At 39.2% G+C, this 21796-nt stretch overlaps 1 protein-coding gene across 2 annotated transcripts in view; it reads left to right on the top strand.

Annotated features, from left to right (window-relative positions):
* The window catches only part of NBEA (neurobeachin), an 896160-nt gene that overhangs the window by 842647 nt on the left and 31717 nt on the right, over positions 1-21796 (top strand). For both annotated transcript variants that reach the window (XM_028135810.2, XM_008158996.3), the window contains exon 50: positions 13423-13512. In XM_028135810.2, the coding sequence (XP_027991611.2) occupies positions 13423-13512 (90 nt within the window). The remainder of the gene's footprint in view (positions 1-13422; positions 13513-21796) is intronic.

Genomic DNA, 21796 nt, shown 5'->3' with positions numbered 1-21796 from the left:
TCAGCAGATTAAATGTGTCAACAGATTAAGTGATTTTATGGGATATGAGTTAATTTTCTCTCTCCCCACTCCCTACCCTTATCTCCTCTGCCACTAACCTAACGTATTCCCACAACAAAAGTTCTGCACTAACATCTAAGAACCAGCAACAGAGGATAAATCAGCTGAACCCTTGAGCTATCTAATGTGGCCAGCTGATTAATCTCACTCCACCTCAGTTGCTCTCTTTATAAAGGAGGAATAATACAGAGCATGTTTCCCAATATAAAAGCACTTAGCATCTCCTGTCAGAAGAAAGGACTGTAGAGCAGTAGAATGAAGCATGGCAGAGTCACTGTTTGGTGGTCATCTGTGCCCCCTTCCACACACAGACCCTGTGAGGAGGTCCTCTGGGAGGCCCACCACCTCTTTCAGAACGTCGGTGTTGACTGCCCGGAGGTCTGCACTGTGGTGCTATGACTCCAGGGAGTTCATACCTACCTATGCTCTGGGGAAAAAGCAGTGTTCAAATGTTAATCCTTGTATTAAGCTAAGTGAAAATATTTATCTTAGTATTTTTAAATGCTAAGATGACTACTTTTCACATAAATAAAACCAAAGGAAGCTCATTACAATTAATCTCCACCAAACTCCAACTTGCCTAAGGAAGATGTTTCTTTTAAATCCTTAAATTAAACACTGGTTTAAAAGAGAAATATGTGATATATGAATGTCCCTTTTGTAAAAAAAGAAATCCCACATTTTGAGCTCTGAAGTTAGAGCTAAAATTGGATAAATAGCTTAAGGTTATTGATTCTTCCTTGACAGGTGAAATCATGAAGCAGCACTAATCACAGCAATTATGGCATTAAAATGTCAAGAAATTAGAGGTCAGAATAACAGATAATTTTCTTCTCTATGTCATATTTAAAATTGACATTCTTTGACAGCTTCGGATTTCTGGTTGAGAAAAATAGGATGGCTTAACTTATTTTATACTTGTAAAGCAGTAATTGATAATAATCTCTTTCATGATATCCTCTGGACAGAAACATGACAGAACAGTTCTGGTGCAAAGCTCTTCTTAATACGTAAACACTAGATCTGTTGGATATTAGAAATTATTTTAATTGTTTTAAGTCTTGGCTTATATCATAAACTAGAGCTTTTTTTTTCATAGATGAACTCAACTGGCTAAGTAGTTATTTAAAATATGATAATGAATATTTTTTCTTATCCATTTTTACATATTAATAGAAAATTATGTGATTTTATTTATATTTTTTCCTGCCAAATTATGGCTGAGAAACTCCATCTTATGGCCTGCTTAGGTCAGTAATTTTCTGGTCCCACAGTTTTCTACCTCCTCGCTACTCAAATGTGGTCCGGAGACCACCAATATCAGCATCACCTGGGAACTTGTTTGAACTTCAGACTCTCAGGCCTCCCCATCCTACTGAATTAGAACATGCATTTAAGGAGGTCCTAGCTGACTTGTTTGGAAGAGTAAAGCTAAAGAAGTACTGCTCTACTAAAAGTGTGTTAGAATGGCCTAGTAAACTTTATTTCCCTACAAAAGTAGAGAGAATGGTGTAATGAACCCCCATGTACCTCTCACCCAATTTAAAAAAAATTGAACTCTTATTTCATCTATACCCCCACTCTCACCCCTCAACTACTAGTATTTTCAAATGCCATATCCATCTCATCACATCTAATACACTGTCCCCTTCCCCATCCCATGGGCATCTTGGAATATCTAGGGTAAAGGATCAAGCAGGTTTATTTTGGGGGAAATAAAATCTCCCCAGGCATTTCATATACATTCCCAGTAAAAACAAACAAACAAGCAAGCAAGCAAACAAACATTAACCTAGCCTAAAGCTCTTATTAAATGATTTTTCCAACACTCAGCTATGCAGCCAGAGAGCACATTTAAGTAAGTTCTCCTGAATCTCAAGTCAAGTTTTCTTTAGTCCCATTCTTTTCTAGGAATATAAAAATAACAGAATAATTACTAATGCTTATTTGTTTCCAGGATGATATTCTTCTTACTTCCAAAGTGATTCTTAAAAATTTAAGGGATATCTAATGTGTATTTTCATTTTATTAAGCTGTGTTAAATTATTTTTAATATCTTAATCACTTTTATTAATGTAAACTTGTTAGTCTTAGTCTTTTCCCATATAAAACAAAACAGTGAAGAAAAAAATTAGTCCATGAAACAAATTATCAAGGATATAACAAGATATGTCAAATTTGTTGTTAAAATGTTTCATGATGGATATTTATTTATTAAAAGTAAAAATACCATAATGAATATTAACTGACTCCTACCTCTAGATTTAAATCTATTTATGGTTTTCATTGTTGACACTATTACAGATGTCCCCCATTTCCTTCTCCCCTTTGCCCACTTCCATCCAGTATCCCTGCATCTGGCCTTCATCACACTGTTGTCTGTGCCCATGGGATATGCATACGTGTTCTTTGGCTAATCTCTTCACCTTCTTTCATCTAGTCCGCCCCTCTCTCCTCCCCTCTGACATCTGTCAGTCTGTTCCATACATCTGTGCCTCTGGATCTATTTTGTTAGTTTATTTTCTCCATTAGATCCCACATAACAGTGAGATCATGTGGTATTTGTCTTTCTCTGCCTGGCTTATTTCACTTAGCATAATAATCTCAGATTTGCCTTGCTGGTGTGGCTCAGTGGTTGAGCATCAACCCATACACCAAGAGGACATTCGTTTGATTCCTGGTCAGGGCACATGCCCACGTTGTGGGCTTTATTCCCAGTAGGGGGCATGCAGGAGACAGCTGATGGATAATGTTTCTCTCTCATCGATGTTTCCATCTCTCTATGCCTTTCCCTTCTTCTATCTCTAAAAATAAAAATAAAAAACCATATTAAATAGTAATAATAAAATAGGGAACTCATACATCTTAACAAAAGAAAGATAAACAATCCAGTAAAAAAAAAAAAAAAGGGCAAAACACCTAAATAGATACTTTTCAAAAGAGGACAAGAGACACATGAAAACATGCTCAAAGTCACTGATCATCTGAGAGTTGCAAATCAAAACGACAGTGAGTACCATCTCACACCTGTCAGAATGGCTATCATCAACAAATCGATAAACGACAAGTGCTGGCAAGGATGTGGAGAAAAAGGAACCCTCGTGCACTGCTGGTGGGAATGCAGACTGGTGCAGCCACTGTGGAAAACAGTATGGAGTTTCCTCAAAAAGTTAAAAATGAAACTTCCATTTGACCCAGTAATCCCACTTCTAGGAATATATTCCAAGAAATCAGAAACACCACTCAGAAAGGATATATGCACCCCTATGTTCATAGCAGCACAATTTACAATAGCTAAGATTTGGAAACAGCCTAAGTGCCCATCAGCAGATGAGTGGATTAAAAACTGCAGTACATCTACACAATGGAATACTATGCTGCTGTAAGAAGAAAGGAACTCCTACCATTTGCTAATTTGTGGAATATAATGAGCAACATAAACTGATGAACAAAAATAGATCCAGAGACAGAGAAATATGGAACAGACTGTCACTCAGAGGGAATGTAAGGGTGTGTGGGGGGTGGTAAGAGATCAACCAAAGGACTTGTATGCATGCTTATAAGCATAACCAATGGACACAGACACTAAGGCGGTTAGGGCATGTGATGGGGGTGGGGGTGGCCAGGGAGAGGTCAATGGAGGAAAAAGGAGACATATGTAATACTTTAAATAATAATAAAGAATTAAAGAAAAATAATAATTTATATCTCAATATCAAAATATCTACAATTGATAATGCCAAACTGGAAAATTATTTACATGACTTCTCTTTGACAATGTGAAGTATACACATATAAGCCTATCATAAAAGGCTAATTTGCTCTCAAACTTTTAGAACAGATATGCTATTTATTTATAAATACATATGCCTTTATGCTAGAAATATTGAAACATTAAAAGCATTTAATATTACCAGTAGTCAAAAAAATGTGGTTTTTTAAGTCTAATTTTCTGTTACTAATATTTCTTGGTCTTCTTAGATGATATTTTCTTTGATTTTCAGTATTATTTTACCTGACAAGAATAATTATGCATAGCTGTGGATGTGCTATAGTGAAAATTTGCCCATGGTTCACTTCAGTTTTCATTTTATTTCCTTGCTGAAATATTCCTTGCTACTACAGAGAACTGACATGATAGGTCTGTCGGGAACAAACCTGAAAGATGTGTCTTTAACTAAAACAGCTCTAATGCTGGCTTTCTTAGAAGGTGAATTAATAAAATTTATAAGGAAGAATATTAACCCACTTCTCATCCCGATGATCTAAATGAAGGTTTTCATAGTGACAACATTGATGGCCTCTACAAGCATTGCTTATGCATTCTATGAATTTGTTATCCTTTGTTTGTTTGTTTGTTTTTCTTTCCCTACTTCTGACTTCTTTATTTGATATGACAAGGGATATCAACACCACCCTTGGGGATCACTTGAGGGGGTTGTAACACAATGTTGTCCATTTATAAGTGCTGTGATGCCTGTCTTCATAAGAGGGATCTTCAGGTTTCTTCTGGCCAAGTATTCTGAGACATGATTAACAAATGATCAACAGAACATCTGATAAACATTTCTTAAAACTATCTTAATTCTCTCACCATAATTACAAGTTTTACTAACCTAAAATAATTAATAAATTAAAAAAAACAAATAAAAATAAAATCCCTGCATTTTTTAAAATTGGTATTGTTGAGAGTATTAAGATGTTCCATCATTTCCCACCCGCCATTGTCCCCTCCACCAGGTTCCTGCCCTGCCCCCAGCCTTCACCACCCTCGTGTCTGTGTTCATAGGTAATGCATATATGCATATTAATTAGTATCTGGTTAATATCTTCCCACCCCCTGCTCATCTCCATCCCCCTTCCCTCTGAGATTCATCAGTCTGTTCCACATTTCCATGCCTCTGGTTCTATTTTATTCATCAGTTTATTTTGTTCATTAGATTCCTTGCTCATTTGTTTTGATTTTTAGATTCAATTGTTCATAGATAGGTATTTGTTGACATTTTATTATTCACTAGAGGCCCGTTGCATGAAGATTCCTGCAATAGACCTTTTTTCACCTGGCTGCAGGAACCAGTTTTCCTCCGGCACCGGGGACCCAGGCCTTGGCTTGGCCACCACCTTCCGCCTTCTTTCAGGGTCGGGGCTTGGCCCCGGGCGGCGGCGGCACGGGGGTGGGCGCTGCCCAGCCCCACGTTGCCATCCGCGATCGGGGCGCCGCAGTCACCCGGGTCCCTCAGCGATCAGGGCGCCACTGCCGCCCGGGTCCCTCAGCGATCGGAGCGCAGCTGCCACCCAGGTCTCTCAGCGATCGGGGCGCCACCGCTGCCCGGGTCTCTCAGTGATCGGGGCGCCGCCACCACCCGGGTCCCTCAGCGATCGGGGCGCCGCCACCACCCGGGTCCCTCAGCGATCGGGGCGCCACCACCGCCCGGGTCCCTCAGTGATTGGAGCGCAGCTGCCACCCAGGTCTCTCAGCGATCGGGGCGCCACCGCCACCCGGGTCCCTCAGTGATCGGAGCGCACTGCCACCCGGGGTCCCTCAGTGATGGGGAGTGGGGCAGCTAGTGGGGGCCGCCATTTTTGCTAGGTTAATTTGCATAGTGCCCCTGATTGGCTGTGGGCATAGCGAAGGTACGGTCAATTAGCATATTACTCTTTTATTAGGTAGGATATTTTGTATCCCTACTCCTCCTCCTTCTTTTCCTTCTCCTCCTCCTTCTCCTTATTCTTCTCCTTATTCTTATTCTTATTCTTATTCTTATTCTTATTCTTGTTCTTATTCTTATTCTTCTTCTTATTCTTATTCTTATTCTTATTCTTATTCTTATTCTTATTCTTATTCTTATTCTTATTCTTATTCTTATTCTTCTCCTTAAAGAATACCCTTCAACATTTTCATGTAATCCTGGTTTGGTGGTCATGAACTCCTTTAGCTTTTTCTTGTCTGTGAAGCTCTTTATCTGACCTTCAATTCTAAATGATAGCTTTGCTGGGTAGAGTAATCATGGTTGTAGGTCCTTGCTATTCATCACTTTGCATATTTTTTGCCACTCCCTTCTGGTTAAGATGGGTAAATTTTGTTATGTATGTTTTACCACAATTTAAACATTTTTAAAGGATAACAGAGAGAGTTTAATAATGGTCTTATTCACAGAGATATGGGCAGGATAAAGTGGATGAACAAAAGAAGCTGAATCACCCAGGGATATTTATCCCTAGTCCTGAGGTTACAAGGGCGGGGAGAGAGCCATTACCAGAAACTGGAAAGAGAAGTAGCCTTGGGAAAGTGGTCACCTAACAGGAATTGTGACCTCAGGTACAGGAATGCATCCCAACTGCTGCCAAATTTTCAGCAGGGACCGTATAATAAATACCTCACCTTCCTATCTCCTGTCCTGAACTTTCATTGCTGAATGCAGTGGTAAGCCAGAGAGCAAGAAGCACCAGGGATGCAGTGCCTAGAGACTAGTTCTCCAGGAGCAAGGAAATGGTCCAGCTAACCTCTCTGTTCCCCCTGAGTAAGTCACTACTCTAGGATGAGCAGACTTATTTAAAGCATCCAGAGTAGGACAGCCACTACCTACTACATTAAAATACATACACTTTCGCCATGGATGGTTGCTCAGTGGTTAGAGCAATAGCCCACACACCAAAGGGTTGTGGGTTCAATTCCTAGTCAAGGGCATGTACCTGGATTGTGGGTTCACTCCCTCCCCCTCACCCCCATCCCTGTCGGAGCACGTACGGGAGGCAACCAGTCGATCTATCTTACATCTCACATGAATCTCTCTCTCTCTCCTTTTATCCCTCCTTCCCTCCCTTCCTCTCTCTCCCTCCCTCCCTTCCTTCCACTCTTTCTGAAAAAGCAATGGAAAAAATATCATCAGGTGAGGATTAACAAAAAAGAAAAAAAATACATGCACTTTAAATGAAGCACATTCTACTGTAGGCTAATTGATATAAATGAAAGTTAAGTTCCTACAGCATCTCATCAATATTATAAGGAAACAACATTTAATGAAACAATGCTATTCAAAGACCTGCTGAAAAATTGAATGACCCTGCCTCCAATGGCATTGACCTAATCTGAAGAAAATGTTCTGGATAGAGCATTTTCTATCCAATGGATAGGGGTGCTTGTTTTTTTCACATTTATTATTTGTTAAGTCAATTATGTAATATCATCATTACAAATCATCATTGCAAAGAGGAAATAGAAAGTAGCAGGAAGATTAAGTCTCCTCTTCATTTTTTTAGGTTTATACTAAAAGAATAAAAGTAAGCACTGGGGCAGGTAAATGAATAAATCAGACTCTACTCCTTCATATTTTCTAGCACAGTCTGATAGTTAAAGCAAATGTGGTTCTTTTTAATTGACTTACCAAATATTTGCTTAAATATTCTAATAACTTTGCTGGTACAGTGTAGACTTAGGTTTAATGCAGCTGATTGTTAAAACAAAGGAAACATGTTTGTTTTTTATTTTGTAGTTTCTATGAAAAATTAGAAGCAGTTGGATATAAAATAGCATTTTAATATTTTATATAGTTTAATGCCTATAAAGCAAGAACTAACAAACTGAAGATATTATTTGTTTGATTTATTTTGGTCCTGTTTTTCCAGCATTAAAAAGTAATGCTTTATATGATCTTATTTTATTACAATAATACACCAGAAGCAAAGCTTATCAGTTAAAATATAGTCTGCCATTAAGTAATCTTTTCTTTAATCTTGTAGACTTCTCAAAACCCATTGTTTTTGTTTTTCTATTTGGTATAGAATTGGTAGACTTGGAGATAGGACAGAAAGATGATATAAATCACATATATTTTTAGTTTTATGTCAAAGTTTTATGGTTTTTTTTTTTGTACACAGAATAGTATCTACTTTAAAGCAGTAACATAAGATTATTTTGTTTTAATAAAATTTTTATTTTATTTTCCCCATCACCGTTTATCCCCTCTATGTGCTCTTCCACCTCCACCCACCCTCTTATGCCCTGCACACACCACATTGTTGTCCATGCCTCAGTTCTCTCTCTATTTTTCTGTTTTGCTCAATCTCTCCACCACCTCCAACCCCCACCCCCATCAGAGCTGTCTGCCTACTCTCTGTCTATGAGTCTGAGTAAGAAATGTACAGTGAGATAATGTAATACTGAGGAAGTTTTTTGAAATTCTTTCTCTGTGCTCCCAAGCAATCACTTTTACTAATTTTTTCTTGAATTTTCTGAAAATCTATATATATGAGAGCCTAAGCGACCGAATGACCAAACGACTGGTCAACCAGTCGCAATGATGCACACTGACCACCAGGAGGCAGACGCTCAAGGCAGAATCTGCCCCCTGGTGGTCAGTGCTCTCCCACAGTGGGAGCGTGGCTCAGCTAACCGATGGGCACCGGACACCAGGCTCATGGCTGGCAAGCACAACTGCGGTGGCGCAAGCCTCTCCCACCTCCATGGCAGCACTACCAAGCAGCAGGTGTAGAGGGGCTGGGATGACCCGGAGTGGTGCGGCTCCGGGCTGGGCCCCTCCCTGGCCACCTGCTGCTTCGTGCACTACTACATCCCTTGGTGGATGTCAGACTGCTGGTTTTGGCCCAGTCCCTGGGGCCGAAACTGGCAGTCTGACATCCCCCGATGGGTCCCGGATTGCGAGAGGGCGCAGGCCAGGCTGAGGGACCCCACCAGTGCACGAATTCATGCACCGGGCTTCTAGTTCTTAATAATTGACTAGCGATGTGGACATAGTCTGATATTTTGTATTGTGAGTAGCATAATCTGAAGTACTTCATAAAATGCTGACTTTTCTGGAAAACAATTTAAAAAATTGCACACACCAAGAAAAATAGATAAAACTGGTCACTTGACAGCCACCTTATTAGCTTCCTCATACTGTCTCTCTCCTGGCACTTAGACCTGATGGCACTTCATCTGAAAGACAATACTAAATAACATTTATAAAAAAAGATTAAAAGTTGTAAAGTTTCTACAGGAGAAAAATGTATCTGGTTAAATTTAGCTGCATTGTGGAAAAGACAAGATTAACCAAAGTTTTTATCTTCTAGTAAATATAATGAGAGGGGAAACACACACTTATTCACTTAAAAAGTAATTTTTTTCTTTTAGAAATTTTTGAATGTATTTGAAGATTGTTCTGAACTTTGACTTACTATCGCTGCATTTATTGTTACCTTGGCTGTGAGGTCTTTCATATTAATAGGCACACATATAATATCCATACCCCACAGCATATTTTCTTCCTCTTCTGAAGATTTAATCCCAGTTACGTATCTTTATTCATAAAGGAGATAGGATTTCTTGGGAGGGAAGTCAAGAAGGAAAAAAAAAGCAATTAAGCAAGACATGGAGCAGGTAAAAGAATAAGGCACATGTCACAGCTACGTGCAGCACAGATGGCCCCTCATGCAAATAAAGAAGACACCCTCTTTAGGAGGATGGATTACAAAAGGTGCTGCTTTTCCTGGCAATTGAGGTAGATTCTATCCCTCATTTGTCCCCTAACTAGACACGGTTGTACAGGGCATAGGTGACGCAGCCATACACAGTGGAAGATGACTGGCGAAAGCTTGTGAAAAGTAAGTGAGAAAACAAAGAGAGCTGGATAAAAGTTATATGTCATACATTTGTACGAAATCTGAAAATTACACTGTTCAAATTCACTTAATTTGTTCTCCTATGCATAACTTAGTTCACATTCTTCTTTGCTTTTCTTCCTACTTAATTATCATTAAGAAGTCATTTGAAGGTGTTTTAATATATTTGGAAATTATTAATGAAAAATTCTACACTGCAAAAAATATTTTATATTTAATGCTGTGGACTAGCTAATTCCTACTCAACCTTCAGACCTCAGTTTATGCCCTTTTTCTGAAAGTCTTTTTTCTAATAGCTCTACTGTCCCTACCTCCTACTTTTACCCTGAGTCTGATATACAATCACTCCTCCTGGCTCCCTGGCACTCTGGGCTGGCCTCCACTGTGGTCCTTCTACCTGCCACGTGCCCTGATTTGCTAACTCATCTTACGACCTTAGAGGTTGAAACCTTCCTGAGGTAGTCTGGGATCTGATTTTGTATCCCTTGGCATAGAGCAGTGATGGCGAACCTATGACACGCGTGTCAGCACTGACACACGTAGCCATTTCTGATGACACGTGGCTGCTGAGGCGGCCGCATGCCGAGGATGAAACATTTGCTGCTGCTCCTGAGGATGAAACATTTGCGAAATAATGTTTTCTCCTCAAAGTGACACACTACCCGAGTTATGCTCAGTTTTTTGGCGAAGTTTGACACACCAAGCTCAAAAGGTTGCCCATCACTGGCATAGAGTAACAACTTAACAAATCTTTGTCAGTTGTTTTTGCGGTACCGAATTGTAAAAAGTAAAGAACTCTAAGTTTTCTCTACTACTGTGCAGATTTTGCACAAATACCCCACCATTGCCCCACTTCTAAATGTAGCAAATACTTTTGGACTCTGTAGGACTAAATCACCGTCCTGACCTGCAGTGATTCAGACCAAACAGTCATGTGAAGATTGTGTGGAACTCCACAATAAAGAGGGGTGCTGTGAGAATATGGAGGCCATTCATTATGATTTAGAGAGTCTGGGAAGGAGCTAGAACTCTGCCCAAGATTCTCCTGAGGGAGGCGTCTTCTCCTCCTTCAGGGCGTAGTTAGAATAACCGCTCCAGGGCTGTGCTCCATTGTTGCACATCCTTGTGCACTCTTCCTTCTTGACAATAGAGAAGACATTGATGGCGTTTTAAAAGTGGGGAGCACAGAAAACACATGATGGGGAGCAGGTGAAGACAGTAAGGAGGTGTTCACTTTCCATTTATACATTTTGGTAATGACAAGAAACAGAACCTAGGAGAAACAGCATGCTCCTTCAAGATTGGAAAGACTTGTATTGTTTTAATCCTCACCTAAGGTTATGTTTTTATTTATTTTAGTGAGAGAGGAAGGGAGGAGAGAGAGAGAGAGACACAGAGAGAGAGAGACACAGAGAGAGAGAGAGAGAGAGAGAGAGAGAGAGAGAGAGAGAGAGAGAGAGAGAGATGCTTTGCCTTAACCAGGTATCCAGCCAGTAACCTGGGTATGTGCCCTGACCAGGAATTGAACTCGCAACTTTTTGGTGGATAGGACAATGCTCCAGCCAACTGAGCCACCTGTCCAGGGCAAGACTTACACATTTTTAAATTAGAGGATACGGAGTTATTAGAAGGCAGAATTACAAGATAGCTGAAAGGTAATTATTAGAATCAGAACCTTTAGATCACAAGGAAGGAGGGATTCAGTTTAGACTAACAAGAAATAAATGTTCAATGTATGAATAGATGGCTTAGTAAAAAAGGTGAGATTGATCACAACTTAAAATTTATCCTGATTCCATTTGAGATTCATTTAAAACATATATGTATGTGTATTCTACCTCAGTCCAAAAAGGATCAGAGACAGGACCCACTGAAGAGAGCTGTTTGGAAGATTTCTGGAAATTAAATCAGTTTCATAATATTTTCTAGTATAATTTTAATACTTCCCTTTCAGAAAAACATTAAAGTCAAGCAAAGCCTGTTTGTTGATTCATTCCTTTTAGGAACATTTAAGTTGCTAAGAACCTGCTAAGTTCAAGGCACTGATCCAGAGATTTAAATGTGTTTAATTTTATCCCTGTCTCCCTAGTCCCATCCTGGTCCTCTTTCTTGAGGAATAAAAACACAAGCAATAGTATCTATTGTTAGAGAGACTTGAGCTCTTCATTATACATTGAGCTAGGTATTAGACATTTTCTAATCATGACAGCTTTAACAATAAAAGTACTCCTTTTTTTTCAATAATTCTCAAGAGTTTGTTATTAATAACGTGAACCTAGCCAGAAATGATCATTTTCCCATTATACAATCATAAATCTTGCCTTGAGATGATAAAATATGCTGTTATTGTTTGAGTACAATTAAGGTAAATAGTCACACTTTGCATATGTGTGCACATCATGCAAATACATGTATACATTAAAATTGGGCAGCACTTAAAGAGATTTAATAATTTATCCTAATGCCTCCGCAAGTAAAAGAACCAAAGCCCCATTTATGCTAAAATCTGGCAGATAATGATGCATTCATGGTTAATATTGCTAGTAAATTTGAAAATTCACACTTTTATTGAAAAGTATTTTCTTGAATTGCAGCCTAAGAGGACAGGTTGTTAAATTTAAGTACTTTATAAATGAGAATTGTAGATAGTAATACAATTAGTGGCAGTATTGTGTTGAGAGCCATCTACCAACTTACCTGCACTCAGCAATGATTTTCATATTTCATTTTTATGTGCAACAAAATGGCACATTATTTAGGGGGGAAATTAGCATGGTAACAGTAATGATCATAGTAAATAATGTGGTTCTCCTTGTTGAATTAAATTACATATAATATTTCAGAAAATTACTTCCATTAGTCTAGCTTAATATATTGAAATATTTTGCCTGTAGAATTTACACATAGAAGATATACTTTGTTCTCAAGATTATCTCTTTGACATATATACAATAAAAGTATACAGTCCAGATAATATGGGGTCTAAAATAATTTTTATTCATTAGAAGCCTTAAAATATCATTAATATTTCCATCTACATAGGCCATAATGAAATATTGCATAGCTCAGTATGCTCAAATAATGGTATCCTCTTTAGGTTAGTTTTCTCTAGAATTTCAGAAACTTTTTGAAAATAATAAATTTATACCTTAAAATAATATTCCAGGATTCATCTTAAAGCAGCATAGCATGTTAAAATATATTTTTGTAGTGAACGTTTTGCTACATTTAATCATCATACAAAAGACTTAGTGTTATTTCTGATTGCCTTCTGAATTTATCAGAACATGTGATTTTCTGAATTATATTTTGTGTTGTCTGTGGACTTCGTGTCTCATTTTTTTATTCCCATAAAGATTCCAGAAGCTTATTTCATTAGAGACCTCCATACGTTCCTTCTTACAAAGGACGTTATTGAGGTATATGTGTTGTACTTAGTGTTAAGCAGGTTCTTCTGTTCTTTGGTCTTTAGCTGCATGCATGTTCTCACAGGTTAACATTTCCACAATTAACCCCAGCTTCCAAGTCAGAATAGTGACTTGGTTAGCAGAAGCACATTTGGAAGGAGATGAAAGCTTGTCTACAAAATACTAACACTTGGATGACTCTGAGAGAAGAGCACCCAGGGAATTGTCTGGATTTCCTTCATGGCTGACTTGGGGTACACTTGCATTGTCAGAGTGTGTTGACCTCCCTCGCTGATGCCGATTGATTATGACAGTCACTCCCCTTCTCCTGCAGGCCATGGAGGCACAGATACAGAACTTCGGACAGACACCGTCTCAGTTACTTATAGAGCCACATCCGCCTCGGAGCTCTGCCATGCACCTGGTAAGACATAGCAGCTTGTTGAAATTTTCTTTCTTATAGCTGGATATAAATCAAATAAAAGAGTTATTTTTAGCAATGTTTTTAAAGGCTTCTCAATATATTGGTTAACTCTTTACCTAGATACTTATTGATACCCTAGGGAGAAACAAGAGAAGAGAGTACAGTTCTTACCTTTAAGTCTTGCTGAAGCTAGCTCAATTTGGGGTTCACGAAAATAGCCATCTTCTCTGACTATCTGCCTCAACATAAACTCACTCACACACATACAGCCTTATGTACACCCACACCAAAATTAGATTCAATTTATAAATTAGTATGAAAAACATATAAATAAAACATATTGTCCACTTTAATCTTTTTGGGCAAGGTGAGATAAGGGCAGCAGTTCATTTTAAGAAAAGGATATAAAAGTAATTTATGGTCGCCACAGAGTGGCAATTGAACAGAGGGGTTAAGAACAAGAGCTCCAGAGCCAGAGGTGGGTGAAACACCATCTCTGCCACTAACTAGTGAGTGACTTAGGCAAGGTATACTTAACGTCTCTTTACATTTCATCATCCCTGAGAGTTTCATTACTCAATATGTATGCCACTTAGACCAGCACCTGGCATGCAATAAGTTCTCAATAAACATTAGCTGGTGTCATCAAGCATCATTAGCTATTTAATTTAAGTTCAATTTTCCTTTTCCATTTGCAATGGAAAAAATAATATTATTTTCATTTTTTAATTTCTTTCTTGATTAAGGTATTACACATGTGTCCTCATCCCCCCATTAACTTCCCAACCCCCCCACTCCTGCCCTCACCCCCCTGGTGTCTGTGTCCATTGGTTAGGCTTATATGCATGCATACAAGTTGTTTGGTTGATCTCTCCCCCTTACCCCCACCCTCCCCTGCCTTCCCTGAGGTTTGACAGTCTGATCAATGCTTCTCTGTCTCTGGATCTGTTTTTGTTTATCAGTTTATGTTGTTCATTATATTCCATAAATGAGTGAGATCATGTGGTATTTATCTTTCTCTGACTGGCTTATTTCACTTAGCATAATGCTTTCCAGTTCCATACATGCTGTTGCAAATGGTAAGAATTTCTTCTTTTTTACCTCAGCATAGTATTCCATTGTGTAGAAGTACCACAGTTTTTTAATCCACTCGTCTGCTGATGGGCACTTAGGCTGTTTGCAAATTTTAGCTATGGTGAATTGTGCTGCTATGAACATAGGGGTGCATATATCCTTTCTGATTGGTGTTTCTAGCTTCTTGGGATATATTCCTAGAAGTGGGATCACAGGGTCAAATGGGAGTTCCATTTTTAGTTTTTTGAGGAAACTCCATACTGTTCTCCACAGTGGCTGCACCAGTCTGCATTCCCACCAGCAGTGCACGAGGGTTCCTTTTTCTCCCCATCCTTGCCAACACTTGTCGTTTGTTGATTTGTTGATTATAGCCATTCTGACAGGTGTGAGATGGTACCACATTGTTGTTTTGATTTGCATCTCTCGGATGATTAATGACTTTGAGCATGTTTTCATATGTCTCTTGGCCTTTCTTCTGTCTTCTTTCCAGAAGTATCTATTTAGGTCCTTTGCCCGTTTTTTGATTGGATTGTTTGTCTTCCTTTTGTTAAATTGTATGAGTTCCCTGTAAATGTTGGAGATTAAACCCTTATCAGTGATAACATTGGCAAATATGTTCTCCCATGCAGTGGGCTTTCTTGTTGTTTTGTTGATGGTTTCCTTTGCTGTGCAAAAGCTTTTTATTTTGATGTAGTCCCATTTGTTTATTTTCTCTTTAGTTTCCATTGCCCTAGGAACAGTATCAGTGAAGAAAGTGCTTCGGCATATGTCTGAGATTTCGCTGCCTGTGGATTCCTCTAGTATTTTTATTGTTTCCCGTCTTATGTTTAAGTCCTTTATCCATTTTGAGTTTATTTTTGTGTATGGTGCAAGTTGGTGGTCTAGTTTCATTTTTTTTGTATGTATCTGTCCAATTTTCCCAACACCATTTATTGAAGAGACTGTCTTGACTTCATTGTATGCTCTTGCCTCCTTTATCGAATATTAATTGGGCATAGTGGTTTGGGTAGATTTCTGGTTTCTCTGTTCTATTCCGTTGATCTATATGTCTGTTCTTGTGCCAGTACCAGGATGTTTTAAGAACAGTAGCTTTGTAATACAACTTGATGTCTGGTATTGAGATCCCACCTATTTTGTTCTTATTTCTCAGGATTGCTGCAGCTATTTGGGGTCCTTTTTTATTCCAGATGAATTTTTGGAACGTTCGTTCTAGGTCTGTGAAATATGCTGTTGGTATTTTAATGGGGATTGCATTGAATCTATAGATTGCTTTGGGTAGTATGGACATTTTGATTATGTTGATTCTACCAGTCCATGAACATGGTATGTTCTTCCATCTTTTTACATCATCCTCTATCTCTTTTTTCAGTGTCCTGTAGTTTTTACATATAGGTGTTTTACCTCCTTAGTTAAGTTTATTTCTAGGTATCTTAATTTTTTTGGTGTGACGGCAAATGGGATTGCTTTTTTAGTCTCTTTTTCTGTAAGTTCACTATTGGTCTAAAGAAATGCTGTAGATTTCTTGGCGTTAATTTTGTAACCTGCTACATTGCCAAATTCATTTATTAAGTCTAATAATTTTTTTGATGGAGTCTTTAGGGTTTTCTATATACAGTATCATGTCATCTGTGAATAAAGACAATTTTACTTTTTCTTTTCCAATTTGGATGCCTTTTATTTCTGTCTGATTGCAATGGCTAGTACTTCCAGTACTATGTCGAACAGGAGTGGTGAAAGTGGGCATCCCTGTCTTGTTCCTGTTCTTAGGGGAAATGGTTTTAGTTTTTGTCTATTGAATATGATGTTGGCTGTGGGTTTGTCATATATGGCTTTTATTATGTTGAGGTATGATCCTTCTATTCCTACATTGCTGAGAGTTTTTAATCAAGAAAGGGTATTGGATTTTGTCAAAGGCTTTTTCTGCATCAATTGATATGACTGTGAGTTTTATCTCTCAATTTGCTTATGTGATGTAGCACATTTATTGATTTTTGGATATTGTACCGTCCTTGCATCCTGGGATAAATCCTACTTGGTCATGGTGTATGATCTTTCTGATGTATTGCTGGATTCGATTTGCTAGAATTTTGTTGAGGATTTTGGCATCTATGTTCATGAGGGATATTGGCCTATAATTCTCTTTCATTGTGTTGTCTTTTTCTGGTTTTGGTATTAGGGTAATGCTGGCTTCATAGAATGAGCTTGGAAGTGTTCCTTCCTCTTTAATTTTTTGGAATAGTCTGAGGAGGGTAGATTTTATTTCTACCTTGAATGTTTTGTAAAACTCCCCTGTGAAGCCCTCTGGCCCCGGGCTTTTGTTTTCCGGAAGCTTTTTGATGACTGCTTCAGTTTCTTCCATAGTTATTGGCCTATTGAGATTTTTAGAATCTTTCTGATTGAGTTTTGGAAGGTTGTATTTTTTTAGGAATATGTCAATTTCCTCCAGGTTGTCTAGTTTGTTGGAGTATAGTTGTTCATAGTATTTTGTAACAATCCTTTGTATTTCTTTGGGGTCTGTTGTTATTTCGCCTCTTCCATTTATGATTTTGTTTATTTGGGTCCTCTCTCTTTGCTTCTTGGTGAGCCTGGCTAGAGGTTCATCAATCTTGTTTATCCTTTCAAAGAACCAGCTCTTGGTTTCATTGATCTTTTGTATTGTTTTTTTGGTTGCTATGTCATTTATTTCTGCTCTGATCTTTATTATCTCCTTCCTTCTGCTCACTCTGGGCTTTTCTTGTTGCTCTCTTTCTAATTCTTGGAGTTGTAGAGTTAGATGATTTACTACCATTTTTTTCTTGTTTTTTGAGGTAGGCCTGTAGCGCTATAAACTTCCCTCTCAGGACTGCTTTCATTGTGTCCCATAGATTTTGGATTGTTGTGTTTTTATTGTCATTAGTCTCCAGGATGTTTTTAATTTCTCCTTTGATCTATTTGGTAATGCAATCATTATTTAATAGCATGCTATTCAGCTTCCAAATGTTTGAGTTTTTTGGATTGTTTTTATTGTAGTTTATTTCTAATATTATGCCATTGTAGTCTGAGAAGATGCTTGATAGTATTTCAGTCTTCTTGAATTTGGGGAGACTTTGCTTGTGACCCAATATGTGGTCTATTTTTGAAAATGTCCCATGTGCACCAGAGAGGAACGTATATTCCATGGCTTTGGGGTTAAATGTTCTGAAGATGTCAATTAAGTCCTTCTGATTTAGTGAGTCATTTAGGATTGCTGTTTCTTTGCTGATTTTTTGTCTTGAGCCGTGGTCGGCAAACTGCGGCTCATGAGTTACATGCGGCTCTTTGGCCCCTTGAGTGTGGCTCTTCCACAAAATACCATGGCCTGGGTGAGTCTATTTTGCAGAAGTGGTGTTAGAAGAAGTTTAAGTTTAAAAAATTTGGCTCTCAAAAGAAATTTCAATCGTTGTACTGTTGATATTTGACTCTGTTGACTAATGAGTTTGCCAACCACTGGTCTGCAAAGTGATGTCAGTGGTGTATTAAAATCCCCTACTATGATTGTATTGTTGTCGATTTCTCCCTTGATATCTTCCAGGAGTTTTTTTTTATGTATTTGGGTGCTCCTGCAATGGGTGCATATATGTTTACCAGGGTTATATCCTCTTGTTGTATTGATCCCTTTAGTATTATGAAGTGGCCTTCCTTATCTCTTGTTATTGCCTTCACTTTGAGGTCTATTTTGTCAGATATAAGTATTGTTATCCAGCTTTTTTTTTTTTCATTTCCATTTGCCTGAAAGATATTTTTCCATCCCTTCACTTTCAGTCTGTGTGAGTCCCTTGTTCTGAGGTGGGCCTCTTGTAGACAACATATATATGGGTCATGTTTTTTTATCTATTCAGTCACTCGATGTCTTTTGATTGGAGCATTTAGTCCATTTACATTTAAAGTTATTATTGAAAGGTACTTGTTTGTAGTCATTTCTATTTTTGTGCCTGTGCTCCTTCTTACCTTTTTATTTCTTTTTACAGCATTGCCTTTAGCATTTCTTGCATTGCTGGCTTGGTAGTGATAAACTCCCTTAGCCTTTTTTTGTCTGCAAATCTCCTGATTTCCCCTTCAATTTTGATTGAAAGTCTTGCTGGATAGAGTATTCTTGGATTCAGTCCTTTGCTTTGCAACACTTTGTATACCTCCTTCCATTCCCTTCTATCTTGATGTGTTTCTGTTGAGAAATCATTTGATAATCTGATGGGGGGTCCTTTATAAGTATCTCTCTCTCTCTCTCTCTTGCAGCCTTTAAGATTCTCTCTTTGTCGTTAACATTTGCCATTGTAATTATGATGTGTCTTGGTGTGGGTCTTTTGGGATTCCTCTTGCTTGGGACTTCCTGTACTTGTGTAACTTTTTTCTTCCCCATATCAGGGAAATTTTCTGTCATTATTTCTTCAAATAGATTTTCTAATCCTTGCTGCTCTTCTTGTCCTTCTGGCAGCCCTATTACACGTATGTTACTTCGTTTCATGTTGTCCCGAAGCTCCCTTAGGCTCACCTCCTGCTTTTTAATTTTTTCTCCAGTTGCTGTTCAGATTGAGCTTATTTCTGTACTTTATCTTCTAACTCACTATTTCGGTCCTCTGCTTCTTCTAGTCTACTGTTGAAACCTTCCATGGTGTTTTTGATTGTAGCTATATCACTTTTCATTTCTTCCTGATTCTTGCATAAGTTGTTGATTTTCTCATCCATCTGGTGTATGAATTGTACAACCATTACTCTGAATTATTTTTCTGTCATGTTGCATGCTTCAGTTTCACTAATTTCCTTTCTTGGCGATTCTATTTTCTTTCCTCTGGGGATTGTGTCGTCTCCCCATTCTGACTATCACCAGAAGGTTCAGTCGTTGAGTTGCGTGGGCCTGGGCCATGTGCAGTGGGAGCTTCACACCACCCGAGTGTCACTGAAGAGCTCTGACACTAAGATGTGTGGCTGCCATGGGTTGGTGGGAACTAGGATAGCCCAGAGTCAGTTTTACCAGCGCTCAGTGTGGCCTCATGTGCGCACCTAGAATCAAGGACCCCGCCTGCACCACGCTAAAACAGAGACCCTGCTGGTGGGTGCCAAAAATCAGAGTCCCCTAGCGCATGCCAGGAGTTAGAGTTCCGCTGTGCCGGCACCAAGAATCGAGTATCAGAGTCTCTGTTGCTTCATGCGACCTCGCGCTGAGAATCAGAGTCCCTGTGTGTGCATGCACCAAGAATTGGAGTCACTGGCTCTTAGTGTGAATGCACTGAGAGTCAGGGATCCCAGGCGCATGTGATAAGAAACAGAGTCAAGTGATTGGTGCTCAGTGCTGCCTTTTGCCCTGTGAATCGGGGTCCTGGCCAGCTTGGGGGACTGGGTTGCACAGGAGGTTGGCAGGAGGTCTGCTCCTGCACTGCGGAAAACAGACTTTCATGTGCATTTGCCCAGAATTGAAGTCAGGTGGCACTGCCACCTTGAGTAGGCTTTGGGTTTGGTCGCCCGATTGCGTTGCAGGGAACAGATTCCCAGTGTCTGCGCACTCTCAGGCTCAAATTCCTGTAGTGGAGCTGTGGCCAGTGCGAGGGGCGGGTCTATCAGTTACTATGGCTCTGCCCATGAGCCTGCGGGGAGGGGGATAGGCTCTGTGATTCACAGAAATCTGTGGCCGGGATGTCTGGATTCTTGGTGTCTGTGGGTCTTCAGCTGTGTTTGCAGGTTTCTGTCCCTGGCTGTAGGGTCCTGGTTTACATCTTAGACCAGACTGGATGGTGCTGAGGCCAGGATCCTAGTCTCAAGCAGCTCTGTTTCTCAAGATGGCGTGGTCTCTGTGCCCGCACTGGCTGCCCTGGAGTGTCCGGGTTAGGAGCGGGGCTCTGCCGTCTAAGACTGCCCGGTTTGGCAGCCCCTTGGAGGACCTGCAGAATCTAACTGTCCCTAACTCACTCACACACACACCACACATGTCCACAGACTCTATCGTTCCCTCACTCTCTCACACTCTCTCCCTCCCTACCTTCCTGCCGGTCACCATCTTCCTTCCTCTATTATTTTTATTTTCATAGCAAAGCAGTCCTTTTTCAGTTTATTAGCAAATAGTGAACATTTCCTTCTTTATCTAATTTGAAGAAAATAAAAAATTTTCTGATAAACTTATTTAGATTTTTTTTTAAATTGAGTTTTACTATTTTTTCTCTAGTAAAAAAATGCTTGAAGATAAAAATGTATTTGCACAAAATGTGATGAATTACAGCTTATCAGTTTTTCTAGACAGTTATCAAGGCAGCAAATACCCTAATTTGGGAAACAGAGCTCTGGAATATGGTTCATAATGTAGGCATACACAAAGTTATAAGTTGTTATGTTGTGATGGAAGTATTTTTACACCTTCCATTTATTCTGTCAGTTACTTAACAAATTTGTATTGATCCCCTTCTCTGTGTCAGACATGTTGGTAAGCATTGGCAATTCAGAGGCAAATAAGTACATCCTCTATACCTTCAAGGAGTCATTAGAGAAACTTCTAGTGAAATGCATAAATAAAATGTTTGTTTGAAAGCATTTTTTTCTCTATAATGGCTCAACCAGTTTCAGCCCCTTGATTAGTTGCTAATGAACTCTTCTGATTGAATGGGTCCTTGTGTGTGACAGAGCAGAAAGGACTGTACCAAGTGTGCTTTCCCATACAAACACCCAGTCAGAGTGTAGATATAGACTCTCCAGCCTTGAGATGAAGCGTTTTTAATAAACTGTCCAAGATAACATATCTTAACACCTTACTTTGTGAAATGCTTTGGAAGAAGAGTTTATTCCTGAGTTAGTTTTCTCTGTTTAATAATCTACACTAATAAAAGAGTAAGATGCAAATTGACCATACCTTCACAATGCCCACCAGCCAATCAGGAGTGAGTTTGCAAATTAATCCAACAAAGATGGCAGGTTAATTTGCATATGCAGGTGCCGAGCAGCCGAGGGCGGGGCGGGACAGGCGTTCCACACTGCCCCACCCACTCCGGGCCTCTGGGCAGTGTGGGAAGGTGGAAAGGCAGGTCCAGGTTGGAGTGAAAAGGCGGCTCTGGCCGGAGCGAAGGCGGTGCCAGCAGCCAGGGGAAAAAAGGCTCATTCTTGCATGAATCTTCATGCATCAGGCCTCTAGTAATAATAATAATAATAATAATAATAATAATAATAATAATAATAATATTTATCCTGGATTAATGCCTTGTTAGAATTCATT

This window comes from Eptesicus fuscus, chromosome 8 (genome assembly GCF_027574615.1).
Source record: "Eptesicus fuscus isolate TK198812 chromosome 8, DD_ASM_mEF_20220401, whole genome shotgun sequence".
NCBI lineage: Eukaryota > Metazoa > Chordata > Mammalia > Chiroptera > Vespertilionidae > Eptesicus > Eptesicus fuscus.
This window is presented reverse-complemented; position numbering and strand designations above follow the sequence as displayed.